The sequence below is a fragment of the Phalacrocorax aristotelis genome, chromosome 10, assembly GCF_949628215.1.
Source record: "Phalacrocorax aristotelis chromosome 10, bGulAri2.1, whole genome shotgun sequence".
Classification (NCBI taxonomy): domain Eukaryota; kingdom Metazoa; phylum Chordata; class Aves; order Suliformes; family Phalacrocoracidae; genus Phalacrocorax; species Phalacrocorax aristotelis.
This window is the reverse complement of record NC_134285.1, coordinates 12,063,659-12,081,300: the sequence shown is the minus strand read 5'-3', so window position 1 is coordinate 12,081,300 and position 17,642 is coordinate 12,063,659. Positions and strand designations below refer to the sequence as shown.

General features: G+C 36.9%; 1 protein-coding gene across 10 annotated transcripts in view; it reads right to left on the bottom strand.

Annotated features, from left to right (window-relative positions):
• Positions 1 to 17,642, bottom strand: part of MRTFB (myocardin related transcription factor B) — an 89,282-nt gene that overhangs the window by 38,819 nt on the left and 32,821 nt on the right. For 2 of the 10 annotated variants that reach the window (XM_075105244.1, XM_075105245.1), the window contains exon 1: positions 9,336 to 11,686. The exons of the other annotated variants lie outside the window; for them this stretch is intronic. In XM_075105244.1, coding sequence (XP_074961345.1) covers positions 9,336 to 9,456 — 121 coding nt within the window. In that variant the 5' untranslated portion in view covers positions 9,457 to 11,686. Of the gene's footprint in view, positions 1 to 9,335; positions 11,687 to 17,642 lie in introns of those variants that run through there. 10 annotated transcript variants of the gene reach the window in all.

The following is a 17,642-nucleotide window of genomic DNA, read 5'->3' as shown; positions in this document are numbered from 1 at the left end:
AGCACAGCTTTGCGCTTTTGGCAAAGAATTGCTGATTTATTTCAGTGAGAAACTCTCTACAGAATAGACTGGAGGTAGGCTTAAATCTGATGTAATTAAATCTAATACAGACTTTGCTTATCATGTATATAGAAATCCATATAGCAAGAGATTTCTAGAACAGTCAGTAACACACAAAGAGGTAAATCTAATAAGGACAGAGGAGAGAAGAGCACAGTTTCTAAAAAATTTCAAAACCACTGAGGCATTAGCCAATTATTATACTGTATTTGTTCTAGTGCTTTGGGTTGGGTTTTTTTTGTTGTTGTTGTTTGGTTGGGTTTTGTTCCTGGCTTGTTTTTTTAAATCCAGGGAAGGGAGAATTCAAAAGGCATGAGGTACTACAAAACAGAGTTCCCCATGAGGTGGTACTTAGCCAAACACTGTGTATAACAGATTGTTCTTATCGGGGTAAATCCATTCAAGCTTGTTGCCCGATAGCTTGCCTCTCACTTTTACACTTTTAAAATCAGGCAGTTACCTGCTTAACATCTAAAATCATACAAGACAATCTCTAAAATAAAGGCCCAAAACCGACAAAGATTTAGATATGTTAATACACTGTTAACGCCAGTAATACTGTTCCTCATATTTAAAGTGTATGTGCAAAAGAAGGGCTATGTTAACACCACTGAGCAAATTTGGTTGCTACAAGATGGCACAAATATTTTGCACTTCACATTATCTGGCAGGAATCCCCCTTCACAACACTGCAGCTCTAAGAAATTGTCTTTGAACTGCTTCTGAATAAAAGCCATGCTCAGAGAGGCCAGTCAAACTCCTGTTTTGACTGAGGGGGAAGGGAGGGTGTTCTTTTTTATTTTCAAGCCAGTGTACGATTTTAAGATTAACCCCTTACCACGAGGCGAAGAGATTCCAAAATTTCCATGTGTCTTCTTCAGTCAAAAAACCCTATCATTCAATCTTAGATAGCTTATGCAATACTTACTGACAAAACATAAAAGCATAATCCCTCCTCACAATAAGAACATCTGGTTATCTGACTCTCATAAGGTCAATAGGAGCCTTTTGACTTCACCGGAGGTATAGATTTTTGACCACCTGAAAAACCGAGTACCAGAGGCTGATGCTCCCACTCTTACAGTTTCTTCCAGTATACCAGGGAATTAACACTTCTATATGCAAGGGAATGGAGATGATGGTACTATAAAGGAGATATTATCTGTTAACCAATGAGCTTCATTATTCTGAAAATTATTTCTATATAGCAGTAAATTTTATAAAGTTAATGGCTTTTGTTTTCAGACAAAGGGTACTGTTCAGGTTCACAGACTCTGTGCCCTAAAAGGACATAAAGAGTAAAAATAACCAAACCAAGCAGATCCTCAATAGCTTGATGAAGCACTATGCTGGTTCAAATGCAAGAAAGGTGGCAAAAATAGGCACTTAAGCAAGTACACATCACATCCTGTATAAGACCCGTTGAAAGGTAAGAAACATAGCAGTCCAGTCAGGCCTTGCTCAGTGTGTATAATAGAATCAGTGAAAATAAAGTCTATTATTAAATCACTTAGAACAAACAGCGATTATCAAAGTCGAGCGAGTTATTTAGTTTACAAATCTCTCATTTATATCCTATGGAAAAGATGTCTCAAAGTAGTACTATATAATCACAAGCACTGGAATGTAAAGAGGCCAAAAATAAATTGATAGATGTCCTGCAGGAGCAATGCTATCTACACTGATTGACAAGCTTTCACCACTGCTTCTTGTCTTGAAAAAACCCAGAACTCATACTGTGCACAGTTCCAGCACTAATAATTCTACATCTAACACTGGTAATTACATATCCTATTAATTTAAAATCAAATTTATTCTTTTTACAGAAGGTACTATGAAACAGCAAGTAGTTGTTGACATTTAACAATTACACAGACGAAACAGACAAGAAAGCATCGGGAAGGGGTTCATTAGACAGCATTCAGTCCTTTCAAATGACAGCAAGAAGAAAAATAATGCATCAAGGTATTTTATGTTCTGTATGTAATTATCTCATTATTCATTCTGAAGTTAAAATCCAGTGGATATTAGCTATTTAAGCCCTTAAAACTGCAAGTAAAAATGGTAAACTAATGTCCAACATTCCTGCATACTCCCTTGGAAATTTCCAAGGGCAGTAGAAACTCCAGTGCAGGCTGCTAGGCTGGCTGCCATGGAAACAGACAGTGCTGGAAACGGCTGTTTCCTTTAAATTAAAAGCTGTTACACAGAAAGCCTCCATTTCTTTCTGTCAGCTTAAAACAGCTTTTACGCAGCCAAGGTCTCTAACGTGTTGAGGTTGAAACACAGAGCAATAGATGTTAACAACAGACGTTCCAGCTGCAATGAAGCACTACTGCAGCAGATGAACTATTCTATTGTGTCCTCAATCTGAAGTAATTTATAACTAGTTATTTGGCATCAGGACTATAACATTAATACAAGTACATGAACAGCAGAGTGGCAGTAAAGTAGAAGAGAGTATTTTATCTGATGGTAGGTGGAGAACTATACAAGTGATCTAAGCATCAGCTTTGTATTAGAATTCTGGACCAGCCTCACAGCGCTGGGTGACAGTTACAGAATTGCAGAAATCAAGTACGAAGTACTTAACTCTGTGCCTCTCTCAGTTGTTGCCCTCGTACCCCCAGGCACCGTCTGCTTGGACTTAGAAGTTTATATGGCATTTTCTAAGCAGCGTAAGTTAATTTTCCAGAGTAGATGTTTTGCTTTCTCCCATGTTATGATTGTGTCTCCCTGAGCTCTGTATGGGGTGTTGTACTCTATAATTCATTAAATGTTTTACTCAGACAAAAAAGCTGATCTTTTCAACTAGTATTTGCAATGTGAATAAACCAAAAAAATTTAATAAACTGAATGTTTTGTATAATAAGTAAAAGAAAGAGCAGGTGATATGCAAGGAACGCATTTCAGGAAGGTTATGGAATATGACAACTAGTTTGCACCTGGCAGTACTCATTCCGTATGTGTCCAAAGTAAAAAAATTTGGTAACATGGTGTTCATTTATATGGCATGTCGAAGGAAGGAAGGAGAGGGAAAAGCCATGAAAATACTTAACCACCTGTAATTTGTTGGAAGTGATTGTAAATAAGTTTTACAGCATTTTAAAGATAAACTGTGTTTAAAATTGTGATACTCACCTCCCACCAGCCTGAAGATGGTGGTACAGTAGGTTAAATACTCTCTGTTTTAAAATAATTCATCATTAAAGAAATCAGACACCATCTAAACATGAGTGAATAAGTTACATTATGTTCAGTTTTCAAAACTAAAAAGAGAAAATATTTTACTTTTCACAAAAAAAATCCCTTACTTATTTTTATACCTTTCATGTTCTTTTTTCCATTATTGTATATGTGATTTTTCTCCTAAGACTATATCCAAAATAATTAAGTGAAACAGCCTCTGATACATAGTCATTTTAAGCAATTATTCAGTCATACTTTCATTTCAGTTTAGAATGTTCTGGATAAATGCAAAGCAGGGGAATGGAGACTACTGAGGGCCACTTCAGATAATATCTTCAGAATTCTGGAGGGAAACCCTGCAGGACCTCCAAATCTTTTAAATTATACCACTGTGATTTAAAGCTTTTGTCTGTAAGCCAGTAATAATGTACACATAACTGTTTCCAGAAGTATCATCATCATACTGAAAGCAGAAAGTGAAAAGCTAGATGGGAAAGACAGCAAAATGTAAACTTAACATTTAAAACAAAAACATAAAGCATAAAAATATCACCAGATAGGAAGCTTAAATGACTAGGATATAGGACGATCTGTATTGTATCTGATTGCTATGGAACATGTTGCTTAGAAACAAGCCAGAACATACACACACTTCCAAACAAATTACTGGAATGTCTGCTGGGATAAATATATATACACACACACACGGATGTATATGTAAAAATCAAAATCTATACTTTTCACAATTGTGTTTAAATCTTTAAAATGAGAAAAATCACTACCATCTTAGGTGGAAAGTCTGAATGAACTACAGCTTACATTTCAAGTATTCTGTAGAATTGCATACCTTAAGTATATTAATAATTATATTTTCTAAACTTGCAAGTATTCCTCTTAGTACAGTCTTACATTTTTTAAAAAAATAATTTGCATTTTCTCAAATACTACTGTCAACCAAGAAGTGTTCTGTCAAGGGACTCAGGAAGCTTGTGTTCAAATTCTACATGTACTACAGACTTGCATTGTGATAATCTGGAGCATATTACATTCAATGATGACAGATGATTTCCACTCAAGCCCTCTTGAGAAGGTACTACCTCCATTTTCCATGCTTTTCCTAGGCACAGTAAAGCCAGCAAACAAAATGCATACGCAAGCAGATCCTCCAACTCACAAGATTACACATTAGTTCAAAACACCGAGGAAGGTGGATTTACACTAAGATGCCTGATTGCAAACTGGGATGTAAGCAATGGCATTGTGTCAACTCTGCTATATAGACAACAAGATCATTTTTCTGCAGATGCTTGCTCAGTGGATAAGTCAGATTGCTTACAGTGACAGCAATGTTGCTGCATTAAAAAGGCGTTTGCATTAAAAAGGCTGAGGTACATACATGTTTTGTTGGATGCTTTATGAAAGGAAAGAAGAAACCTCCAGCATAGCAACAAAACAGACAGTGGTTTCAGAGTGTGGTTTCATAACTTAGTATGACCTAAGACAGGATTACTGATGAAAAGACAATGGTGTCTTCCTCCCTCAAACCCCAGCTGCTTCTGTTGCATCAACACTGGCAAAGACACAGCCTGTCAGGTCAGGGCTCTGATCTGGCTGAAAACTAACATTATTGCAATAGTCTTCAGTAATACCTGTTCACTGATCCTACTCACTTTAGGGTTACATAATTACTAATGCCAACACAAGAGGCTGGCAGTAGGCAAGGTAGGGTTGGATAAGACTACACCTACTTTTGGCAACAGCAGTCTTAATCCCAACCCTTTAAAAAAAACTTTAAGAAATCTTCTAGTTGCAATAGCAAGTTTCCTCAGAACTCTTGGTTAGCCGCTGTATCCTCTAATTCCATACAGATTACATGTACAATCAAATTAATACATTGTGGCTTTGGTTTACTGAAGTATTTAAGAATGTGTTTATTATGATGGGATTACCACATATTTATTCTTCATGTAAGTGCTACGCTGAAGAAGAAAATTTTTTGGAATAAGTGTTGATTTACTTGTAAGACATACCATTATCCCACTGTCATTAAAGAGACTGTTTATGGTAGATACATAATATTAAGAATTTAACACAGCCTCACAGGGTCAGTACGCTGAATTTATAGTGCTTCCTTTATTAACTAACATGACAGGAATTGTACCTTTTTTTTTTTGCCTTCAGTATTTTTCATATTATCTCTGCCTCCAGAAACATACCCGATAGACTGCCACTGATCAGGGGTCATAAAAACACATCTAAATACCATGAAGCAAAACTTAAAGCTTTTTTTAAAAACATAGTAAACCAACAGTAGAATCTTTACATCTAACATGCCACTGCAGGAGAGAGGTAGAGGTCAAGAGATCATCAATACGCAACATGCCAGCAATAGCAGGAAATCTGTTAAATAAACTATTCTCATGCAATATTGATTTGGTTGCAGAGGAGGAAGGGAAGAAATCCTTCCTGACTAAATCTGGTAATCTATTAACCAGACAGCATGAAGATATTTCCAGCAAGAGCCGTAGAAATCCCTGTGCTTTACTCATTCCACCCTGTATCCTGTTTCTAGCACTTCCCAGTCTCCAGTTCCTCACCAAACAGTAAAACTAAAAAGCAATACAAATCCAGGAAAGAAATTATGTTTCCAGGTGGAAAAAAAATTTCCTTCCCGGTTAGGTTTTTTCCCCCCATACAGTAACCTCCAGGCAACTGGTACCTTCAGAGCTCAGATTAGTATATGAAAAATACGGTGCAAACAAACTGGGATCCAATCTCCTTTTAAATCCCACCCGAGATAGCACCATACTGATTTATTTCACCAATTTAATTGTGTTTCTTCAAGAGTTCTGCATGGTCATACACTCTTGAAGGAGCTCATCAATCATTATATTAAAAGAACTTAGGGTACAAGGCAAGACATCCTAAATCCACTCAATCTTCAGTTAGAAACCTTCTAATCTGCAACTTAAATACATTCCAAATTCCTAATATATGCAATGTTGATGATATTCTTTCTTACTGTGTGCAGAATGATGTCCTGATTTCATTCAAGACTCTACACTTGAATTTTCTAAATGTTTTAGCCACTTACTTGACAGTAGAAATCAATGCTACAGGAATTTCTGAAAAAGCTGTTTAGTTAGCACTGTATTAGCCTCAGAGCCAAAACGTATTTTTATTCCTTGCTCATAAAAAGGTAATTTTGATAAAAAATTAAGAACACTTTTAACAGAACAGACAATATGTAACAACAACATATGAGTTGTTTACAAGAAAACAGGGTAATTAAGGATTTCCTCCTGTGCTATTGGACACTAGAGTGTGTATCTAAGAGTATTCATTAGCCTAAGCAAAACAAAAAATTCATCCTCGTAATCTAACCTTCTAATGCCCTTAATGTTAATTTACTGTAGACAACGCTGGGATTTTGTTTCCATCAAAAGTCTCTGTCCTTATAGAGAAATACTAAGTAAAAGAACCACCACACCTAACAATTCTTATAAGGTACTCATTGCTGAAATAAACACACTGTACTACCTCTAAATTTTTAGATTTATCAAACTGTGCAAAACAGATTATGAAGCAAAGGCTGCAGCACCTTCTGAATTACTTGACCTTCTGTGTACTTCATCTGGGTTTGCCAATAGAATTACATTTTTAATTTTTGCAGTGTTAACCATTCACAGACAGTATTCTTAAGTATTTGTGTGTCCTAACAAAAAACAGTTGATTATTCAGGTGGCAGAACTAGTCATACCATCATCTGAATTAAAGGAAAAAGAAAGGGGGGGAAGAGAGACAGAATACCACAAGCTAATTTAGAATATACTGTTCTGTAAAATAAGAGGTGCTTTAATGTTATTTAGTGTTATTTAAATAGGATTAAATTAACTACAATTGAATATTTAAAAAATGTACAAAACACCCGAACTACATATTTTGTAACATTATAAACTGAAAAGGTGAAGCTCTGTTTTAGTCTCCCTAGATGCAAACCAGGCAGATCTGCAATTTTTTCAATAATCCGTTTTGTATCCTACAAGAAAGAAAATGCTTGTTTTTTCTAATCTTTAGAAAGAGGAAAGCCTGGAAGAGGAGATCCTGTAGTCATTCATACTCTCAAAAAGAGGTTCATTATTTTAATTATTAGGCTGCCAAACTTAGGGGAGAGAAAAGGATAAGCAATATTCACTGGTGAAAAGTGAAAATGGAGAACAGGTACTAAAACAGAGAAAAGGAAGCAAAGACGTGATTGTGGAAAAAAATTACATCTTTTATGCACTGAATAATTTAAACTCTAAAATATTAATTTAGATTGGAAGAGTGTCTCATAATTGCAGTTTTTTTGCTACTCTGACAGACCATCATTATCATAATGTATATTCCTTCATCCATTTTCTACATACCTGACCTATTCAAGGAAGACTGAACATAGTGATTACCGTGGTTACTTATTAGCCCACCTACACTATCCACCATGCTCGTTTTTTCACTTCTTTCTTCCCTTTATTTCTTGGTAGCTTAGATTAGTTAGGGGTTTTTACCTACAGTATGTCCCACAACAGCATGCTTACTCCTTTGTCCCTCTCAACTTGCTTGCCTTCTTTCTTTGTTCCTGTTGCCCCACAGAGCTCCAGAGGTAGCAACAGCAGGTTTACCTGGGCCTGTCTGGAGGTGCAAGGCAACCACCATGACAAAGAAGCCACTGCTGGCCCTTTCTCTTCAATCGCTGTCTTTTAATCAGTACTTTTCTGCTGTAAAGGAAGCAGAACTGCCTATGGTATCAGCCACAGCCACATGCATCAACTTATTATTCTCTATCTTTCCAATCAATAAGAAGCCTTAAAAATCAGTACATTATATAAAAATCAGTGTTTTCCCTAGCCCTAATTTAGAGCTAAATAAAAGGGTTGTTTGTTTTTTTTAAAAAAGAAACTGTCAGTTACTGAATTAAATAATGAATATGGGCTATCTTTTTGCTATTTGAAACATTATTAAGATCCATGTTTAAAAACAAAAACAAAAGCCCCAGACACAGCATTGAAATTCTGAGAAAGTCATGATCTGATGTAGAAGGGGGAAAAACAGCAGTCCTGCCGCAGCAGGAAGAAATCTCTGAATCACCAGACAATCCAGAGAGATCTGGAGTAAAACCCAAGGCAGAATGCTGTGGAAGGAAAGAAGGAGCTTTGTCTACTACTTTGTCTACTTCTGAGGAAGAAGTCAGATTTAAGTCTTGAACTGTGAAGAACCTGGTGTATTAGCATACACCAGCTAACAAACTGTTCTGTGCAGGGCTGGCAGCTGACCTCAAGAGGTCTCTTCCTTCTCCTCCTTAACACAGCCCAGCTAGGAAGAGTAACACAACTTCCATGTCTCAGCAGTATCATTGCCACAGCCTAACAAATACTACTTGAGATGAATCTGGTAGAGTACTACTTGTCAGCTTTAAATGACACTCCAAACATCCTCAGACTACTGATATTTTACAAACTAATGCTTGTGCTTTATATCCATTTAATACACAGTCTAAAACATTTAGGGAGACATAACGTGATCTGAAAAAGCATACATCTGGAAAGCAGAGTCAAATCTAATTTAAGTATGGGGGAGAAGGGAATTCTAGAGATCGACAGCTGAGAAAAGCACCGTTGAAAATGAGGTAGTAATACATGTCTAAAACTAAAGGTTTGCTGGGTTTTATTTTTAATAGTGTCATATTAATGGCATTTATTTAATTATATTTATTTCAGTAGTGACATTTTGAAGCCTTTTGTGCAATATTTACAGGACAATTTCAGCGTATTTAGCGAATTCAGCGAATTCAGCACTAAATGCTACTCTGAAAAGAGTAATCACTCATATTTCGTCATACTACAGTTTCTATCAAGCTATTATCATTATTTTAATAGTTTCAGGTAAATTCTAAACTTAGCTTTTAGAAATTTTTAAGAGAGAAAATGATACCTTAATTTAATGTACAAAAAGTCTTCCTGACATATAGCATTACTCTCCAAATGCTGGTAAACTGAATCTGCCCAGTACTTGCGCACTGCCTGTCCCCCAACCATCAAGTGACTGACCTTCCTTGAGACTTTTCTGGCTGTTCACCTCAAGGCATTCCTTCTCCTTCAGCGGCTTAACATCTCCTGCAGGTAAAATCTCAGAAAAGCCCTGTTGCTGCTTCTTGGAACTATCGATCATGATGAGAATCCTTTAGAATGGCAACATCCAGCATAGGAAAAAAAATATTACAATTGTCACCAAGCAGTACACTGCTGTCCCGAACACTGCTTCCAGGTCCTTCCTCCTAACAAACGGGCAATTGCGCCTTCGTGCAGCCGAAAGCAGCCATCATCCTTCACTTTCTAGGCTGACCTGCAGTATGCTCGGTCTGCTCTGGAGCCTGTAACTCACTCAGGCAGCAGGCACAGAGCATGTGAAGCAGGACTCCCAAATCCCACCTCTTTTCCCAGTCAACCACTCCCACTTTTCCTTTAGTTACGCTTGCTTCCTCTGCACATTCGTTTTTTAATATGCAGCTTGATGGTCAATCATCTGACAAAGAATGAGTCAAGCAGTTAAAAATAAATCCAGCAGTTGCTGAAGGAGCAGCATTCGCTGATACCTAAGACAAACTACAGCCGAACACTCTCTCGCTTTCCTCCCTTCCTTCTCCCTTCCCCCACTACTCTGAACACTGCTGCAGGCAGCAGAAATACTTTACCTCTGCCTGACTGGCACATTCATTACTCATTAAGTTTCAGCAGTAAACAAAGCTGCACACTGGCATTTGAAAAAGTTATGCTGAGGAACCTTCCCACCCGCCCCAGCCCCAGGTCTTGTTTCAGAGACATTTATCTAGCAGAGGTAAGTGGGAAAACGGTTGACTATTTCTTTCCTTCCAATATAAGAGAAATCCTGTTCCTGGTTGTAAATATCTAAACCCCAAGTATTTTATTATTTTCCTTTTGGCATTACAGTTACACATCTCAGTATTCCCAGCAGTTTTAGGAGTATTTCCTCCCACAGCTTCTGATCTGCCATTCTCTCCAGCATATCGCATTTATCATACAAAAGTCATCAACTTCAGTGTCAACCTGGAAGGTTTTGGGGAAAGGGATCCCCTCTAATTATCTGGCATTGGTCATGAGGGAAACAGCAGACTAGTTTGCATTTCATGTACTTCGAGAAAAAACTATACATAATTTTAAGAAGTCACTACATGTCAAAAAGTAACTCTAGCAGGTGCATTTTCCCTTCCTTTTGGCCTAAAAATGCTATCATCATACATATCTTCCACACTCCTACTTTATATTTTAAATCCTTCAGCCTGAAATCATAAAGGACAAATCCACTCAGAAAAACCGTTTCACTTTTATGGCATCAGACTTGGAAAGATCTATATACAATAACAAACACCTGATGCAGAATTTTAGAAGTGGAAACTAGAAAAAAAAATCACCTCGCCTCTTTGGATCTTTCTACAAGACAAGCATTCAACACCGACTCTTCACCTTCACGGTGCACTCTTGGGACAAGCAATTGATACCACAGGGCGTGGGGCTGCGTGACACAGTCAGAGGGACTTGAAAGCCTCTCCCTATCCTCCTGCTTCTGGGAGAACAGAGACCTAGATCTACCCAGAACTGCAGAGTCAACGGAGACGTGAGCTTACTAGACCGTATCAACTTCTTGACATCTGAGGAGCTGAAAACACAGGCAGAAGAAAAACTCTTGCAGCATAAATGATTTGAGGCAGCTCTCACAGCTTAAAGATTTGTTATTGGCACGTCATCTGTATAAAAATTATCAGCTTATATTAGATTTTGCTTAAACACAAATTATAGTCTGTTCTAATACACTTGCTTTTGCAGTGAATTTTTTACTGAACACAAGAAAAAAAAATACTATGGAAGAACTCCTTCATAAATCAAATGAACTTCCTCACTGCCAGCAGCTGGAACACTTACTATGCATAAGAAACAAAATTACTATTGAGAAAATACCCACATTCAGAAAAAAAAAAAACCCAGACAAACAGAATACAAACAGATACTGCTTAAGAAACCTGTATGAAAATCTGACACTGTCAATAAATAGAATCTTACACAGCTATCGATATACCAGATTAAAACTCCACATTTTTCTTGTACCAACACAGAATTTAACAGTTTGGATGGATTTATTATATTCTAACAGTGTAACAATATGTAAGAGCAGACATGGTTTTACAGGAAGGGTACAGTGAACTTCACACATTTTCTGAAAAAGTGGTACTTTGGTCTGAAGCAATTTCAAAACGATTCAGAGAACAGAGTTTTCTGAAATTTAAAAAATCAACATACTAATAAGGAAGTGTGTAATTGAAGAACCCAAGGGGTAATACATTTTCCTTCAAATGTCATAGCTCTGAAGGCAGTTCTATCCATTCCTATCTGTTTGTAGTGCTTTATATAAGTTAGAGAGTGTCCAGTGCTCAAGTGAATGCTGGGATCACAGTAACAGCAGTTGAGTAACAGGAGTTCAAGCCTTCATGAGTATTTCTCACCTGTTCAGGAAGATGAGCTTTAGCAGCATGGAGTTCCTGCTATCCACTCCTCCCCTTTTTTAAGGGTACCCATGCCACAGCAGAATTCACAGAAATGAATATACTTGTGCTTCAGCCACTTGGAGTTACGCCTAATATTTTGCTTCAAATTCATTTTCCAGTTTAATACAAGCTAGCATACAGATTAATATTTTAAAACAGATGAGAAGTCTGATCAAAATCTCAACAGTAATTTGCAAATTACTTTATTAAGAAAAGCACGAGTCACAGAATTTATGGAAAATTAGAATCATTAAATTCTTGTGCAGATTAGGAGAGATGAATGGTCAAAGTGACGCTGCACATTTTCCATGTAACCAAATATTGTACTTGCCAATAAATGCTGTACAATAGTGAATAGTTGGGGTGAGGGCAGCCATAACAAGTGAAGAGGAAGAAAAGATACCTTGGAAGAAAAAAATAGTTTTTATTCAGATTCAGTTACACTGTGAATATTGAGAACACCTGGACATTCTGCCCACAGAACAGTTTCTCTTAAATCCCTATAAGAATAACAACATTTATCTCCCACACCATTATAATAAGACTCATATTCCAACATCATCTGGTTTTCCCAGCAGCCTTGAGTATATATTAATCCAAGCTCAACTAGTAATTTGGAGATACCAGTTAGTTGAGTGATCAACAGTACAGTTCTATTTTTAGTGATAACACTTCAAACAATCACCATGTCTCAACATGTCTATTAGAAAAGTCTAAAATTCTGAGACAGTTTCACAGACACCTGGGGGCATCCCACAACTGCTGCTCAGTAGCTGTGGCTGCAGCACTCTAACATGGGAAAAGTGCGTGTTTTTATGAGCGACTTTCTCACATTCCTAAGAACTGTACTAGAAGGAATAGAAACACTGTTAGCACATCCAAGTACTAAATTAATCTGCTAACTAACAATACTCAGTTGTTCAAAGGCATCTTCCAGTCACGAGCAAGTCCCATGTGAATCGGGGCAAAGTGCCTCCTCACGATCCCCAGAGAGCCAATCCACCTGCCGTTTAAGAGCTCCCTTCTCCCTGCTAAATAAAATAAATTTGTAACTCTCCTAGAAAGGTTTGCATATGTTCTTACCTTTGGCTGCTAAAGCACCATACCCACTTCCTAGATTTACTTCGGCACTTTCAAATCTGAAAGCAATTTTTTAAGCTCTTGCAAAACAGCAGAAGCCTGGTCATCAGGCATCAACACCATGCTGATACTTTAAACATACTTCCTGTGTTTGGAAAGTATCTGTCTTGAAGGTCATTGTTTTGACATATAAAAACTGCCTTGTACGGCCATTGCTTTCACTGTTGGTTTTAAATAATGCTAATTCCACATGTATGTTAAAAGAATTGGTGAAAGACTTCAAATGGTGGGAACTTAATACTTCCCCATTCAAATTACCCATTTTGTCTTATAACAAAAAAATCCTTTAGAATAAGTTCTCGTGAAACAACAGCAACTTGTTTTTTCTTTGACTACTCTTTCAAGCCTTGTTTTTATTGTAGCAGTTACACAATAAATAGAACACAATCCATGAAATATAAAATATATACAAAAAAAGCTTGGTGTCTTTCAACTCTACTCAGTTTGAAACACTTTTGTGTTCAGTTTCTAAAAGGTAGCTGTGATTTGGATTGTAGTTTGAAATTGATGGCATCATTAAAAAACAGGCCAAAAAACTTTTTCCAATTGCTGAATTTTCATCTCAACTTTCTGCTGCTGTATACTTCCAAATATCCCAAAATATTTCCATAGTAAATATTGGATGTATAATGTGTCTGATTTGAACACGTACCTGTTTCCAAAGAGCTTTTTTTAACAGTGCAAATAGCTAAATGTCACCAAGGACAATACAGAAAGCTGTAATGAGCTCGAAACAAAGTTGTGGCTGAAACACTAGTTTCTATCAAACAACAAAACATAAGTATCTCTTTAGGCTAAAAGAAAAATCTTAAGCAGCACATGTCATATCTATTTGTACAGGTTTGGGCGTCTATTTGTACAGGTGTATCTATTTGTACAGGTTTAAACCCAATTACAAATGGCATCAGTGCAACAAAAGCAGAAGTTGAAGTAAAAGAAACACAACAAGCTTTTTGGTTCAATAAAAATTAATTCCGTTGGAATTCACATCACCTTCGGAGGGTGGAAGTACCTCTCATTTGAATTACAAGTTAAGTTGTATATATTGTATACAAGTGGATGAAATGAAGAAAAATGGCTTCAGAATGGAACATCCCTCTCAGTTCCGTAAACCAAAATTCAGTAACATCTCATTTAATAGCAATGTATTGCACAAGTTTTTCATAAACATTTGTTTGCTTTTAATCTAAGGTAATTAATATTTTTTCTTTCCATCCTCCTACAACACAGACTTTCAAGTGTTCTGCCAACCTTCAGGCTACAGAAAAAGCATTATTTAAAAAGAGGAAGTGCCTAATAGGTATTCACTAAAGTCATAATGCGCAGGAAGAAACAATGCAGCAACATTGTACCCTGCCCACAGTGCCTGCTCCTCTCCCACTCCGAATACACTGTTACCTTTCAATATAAGTGATGTGGTGAGATCACTAACTGTGAGCAACTTTACAATCTCATTAAACATGAAGTAACTAAGCAACAACTGCTTTAATAGTACATTCCACTTCACATCATATGGAGCTCATTCCTTTGCAATCCCATAAAAAAAAACAAACTACAAATGAATTTAAACTTTAGACAAAAACTTCTTCACATAGGAAAATAGTGCTCTGACTAGACAAACTAAAACAATCATTTAAATAATCTGTTATAATTTATTCTATTACTTCTTTAAACAGTAAGAATGTTACCTCAAACTGTGAACTTAGGGGTTTTTGCTTTGGGGTTTTTTGTTTGTTCCCCCCTGCAACTGCCACTTAAAATAGATTTCTATTCTGCCTCCTTGTTTTGTTAAAGAAGCCTTTTTTGTCTATACCAGTACATATGTTCTTTGCTTTGAACACTTAAGACATTTGTCCAAAAACTCAGCAGTAAGTCTCATACAGTCTTATGCTTGTATTTAAGATAGACAAAACACAAAGCATTCAAGTCTCTCATCTTCATATTCTTTTGCTAGTAAAACATCAAGTATATATTTGTTTTTTCCAACAGGCAAATGAAACGTTTGAGTAATTTCTGAAATAGGATTGTGTAGTCTGTGCTGACTAGGGAATTACCTCAGAAGGACTGGAGGCTTCTGTCTTATTCTCCACCATTGTGGTCACAGTGACCCAATCCATGTTATGGTCACCATCTACCTCAGTTACTCTTCCCAGAAAAATCCCGAACACTTACAGTGATATTACATTTGTAAGTCTGCACGCTCTACTTCTCCCACTAAAAATCTGCACAAATTCCTTTTATGGGAGGACATACGTTGGCAGTGTTCACTTTTTAAATGAAAACTCCCTACCATTCAGCCTTGCCCATATAGACATCTAAATAAATACATAAATGTTTAAAAAGTGTATATATAATATACATAAAAATATGTTTATATATGTTTAACTGTGTATACATGTTTAACCAGGTATAAAAATATAACACTTTAAAGGACAATATTTGGTTATCCACCATGCTACCTATGATTTGCAAAAGGCTCACACTAAGTACTGCACATCAGTTACCAGTTCCGTTTGCACTACATCTTAAAGTGGCTGTGTCACAAGCTAACATTTCAACGATAATATATGCAGCTAGGATTTACTTCTAACAATTTAAAACAATTATACAGTGGAATTTAAAATTAACGTTCTTTTCTAGCTATGCATTTAGCTATACACAAGGAATTTCAGGGAAAAAAAGAAGAGAGTTTGATCAAGTGATCTCTTTAAAGGAAAACATACTTTCCCTATCTCCTGTAATCACTCAAATGCCAAGCCCTCTAACAGGATCTTTTCATATATACCAGATGCCTTAAATTCAGTCAGTCACAGGTCACGTCTCTCATGTTAATCTCTTCACAATAAGCAGATAATTAAAAAAAAATAAAAATCTATAAATCAAACTAAAATGACAGAACGTTTGTTTAGAAGTTTACCAAATGGAATGACCCTGCTGGAATTCTTTCATGTAGCCTGTGAAAATGTCAGAATATATTCCATTTAAGAGGTCACAGTCCCTAGAGAGCTCTGAGTTTTGGCCTGTATGTCTTTTCACATGCTTTAATATTTGAAAACTGTTCCTTGTAGACACTGACTGATGCCCTGGGAATGCTAGGATTGTGGGAACTGGCAGTACCAATGACAAAGACAGACTTACTGGGAAATCGGTACCTACTTGGCTTGCTCTCTCACCTCATAACAGATAAGATATTTACAGGGAGACCAAAAGAATCCACACATTAAGAGGCATTGGTGTCTTCTACTGACATTTTTTGTTAAAAAACCCAAACAAACAAAAAACCAAAACCAATTTCCCCAGAAACCACAGCACCCCCAAAAACCTAACCCAAAACACTGAGACAATTTATACCAATTACAATATGCTCTGTGTTCTTACAAAAGAATATTTAGTAGCATATTTACACTGGGACTATTAAAACCTTAAAGGAAAGACAAATCACTGAATTACTGAGGTTGGAAGCAACCTCTTGAGATCACCTAGCCTGACGCCCTGCACAAGCAGGGTCAGCTGGAATGGGCTGTCCGGGACTCTGCCCCGTCAGGTTTTTAATATTGCCACGGATGGTGATTCCACAACCTCTCTGGGCAATGATTCTTCCACACACATATTACATATACATTATATTTTATATATAGACACAAACATATATATTTTTATTGTAAACTTATATAAATTGTACACTTTTATACTTAGATAGGTTTTTTAGAACGTACTTCACTTTGGGGTTGTTTGGGTGTGGTTGGAGGTTTTTTTGTGTGTGTGTTTTGGGGATGGTGTTGTTAATCAGAATATCTGTATGCTGTTTTCCAGATATCATTACTTTCAACTTAGTGACTACAAAACTGCTGAATTTAAGTTCACACTTCCAATTATTTTCTGTGCCAATCTATTACTTTAATCAGAACTAATTTTTCCATTTGTCTAGTCTTCCCACTAGCCATCTTTGCTCCATCTTATCTCTCCAGAAAATAACTTCTAAGCACAGTAACCTACCTATGTACTGTTAGGAAAGGAAAAATATGCCTAACTGCAGATCTGAAGAGTGGAAAAAAAAAACCTGTAGTACACAGATACAAGGAGAATGTAACAAATTTCACCTGGTTCCCTAGTATCAAATTTGCAGCTTCAAACCTATTAACTGCACAGAGGATTAAGAATTTGTTCAGAAGCCATAAAGCTATGCCAAGAATGCACGTTACCAATGCTACATAATGAGGGAACGGAAGATAAGAGATAACAGGCAAATACATCCATGACTCTCTGAGATGCCAGAAAAATTCCCTTTGTTCATCAAATTTATTTAGGTAATATCATTAGGTTAAGTGTGATGCAGATTTCACTCAGTTATTTTGAGAACTGTCTGTCTCTCAGCTGGCTCGACTGGTCCCTTAGGAGGACTCCATATACACCATTTGGAGTATTTGTTTTCATTTTGGTTTGGGTTTTTGGGTTTGTGGGGATTTTTTTGTTTTGGTTTGGGGGTGGGGTGGGGTAGGGTGGGTGTTGCATCTTCACCTTAATTCACTACAGGTACCCACAAGCTCTAGTGGCCCCGCAGGAAGCTGTCATTCTCATCTGACCTTCAGTGCCTTAATGTCTTTGCTCCTGGATGTCACTGTTCTTAGACAGCCAGAGGTACTCGCTTCTTTGGGCT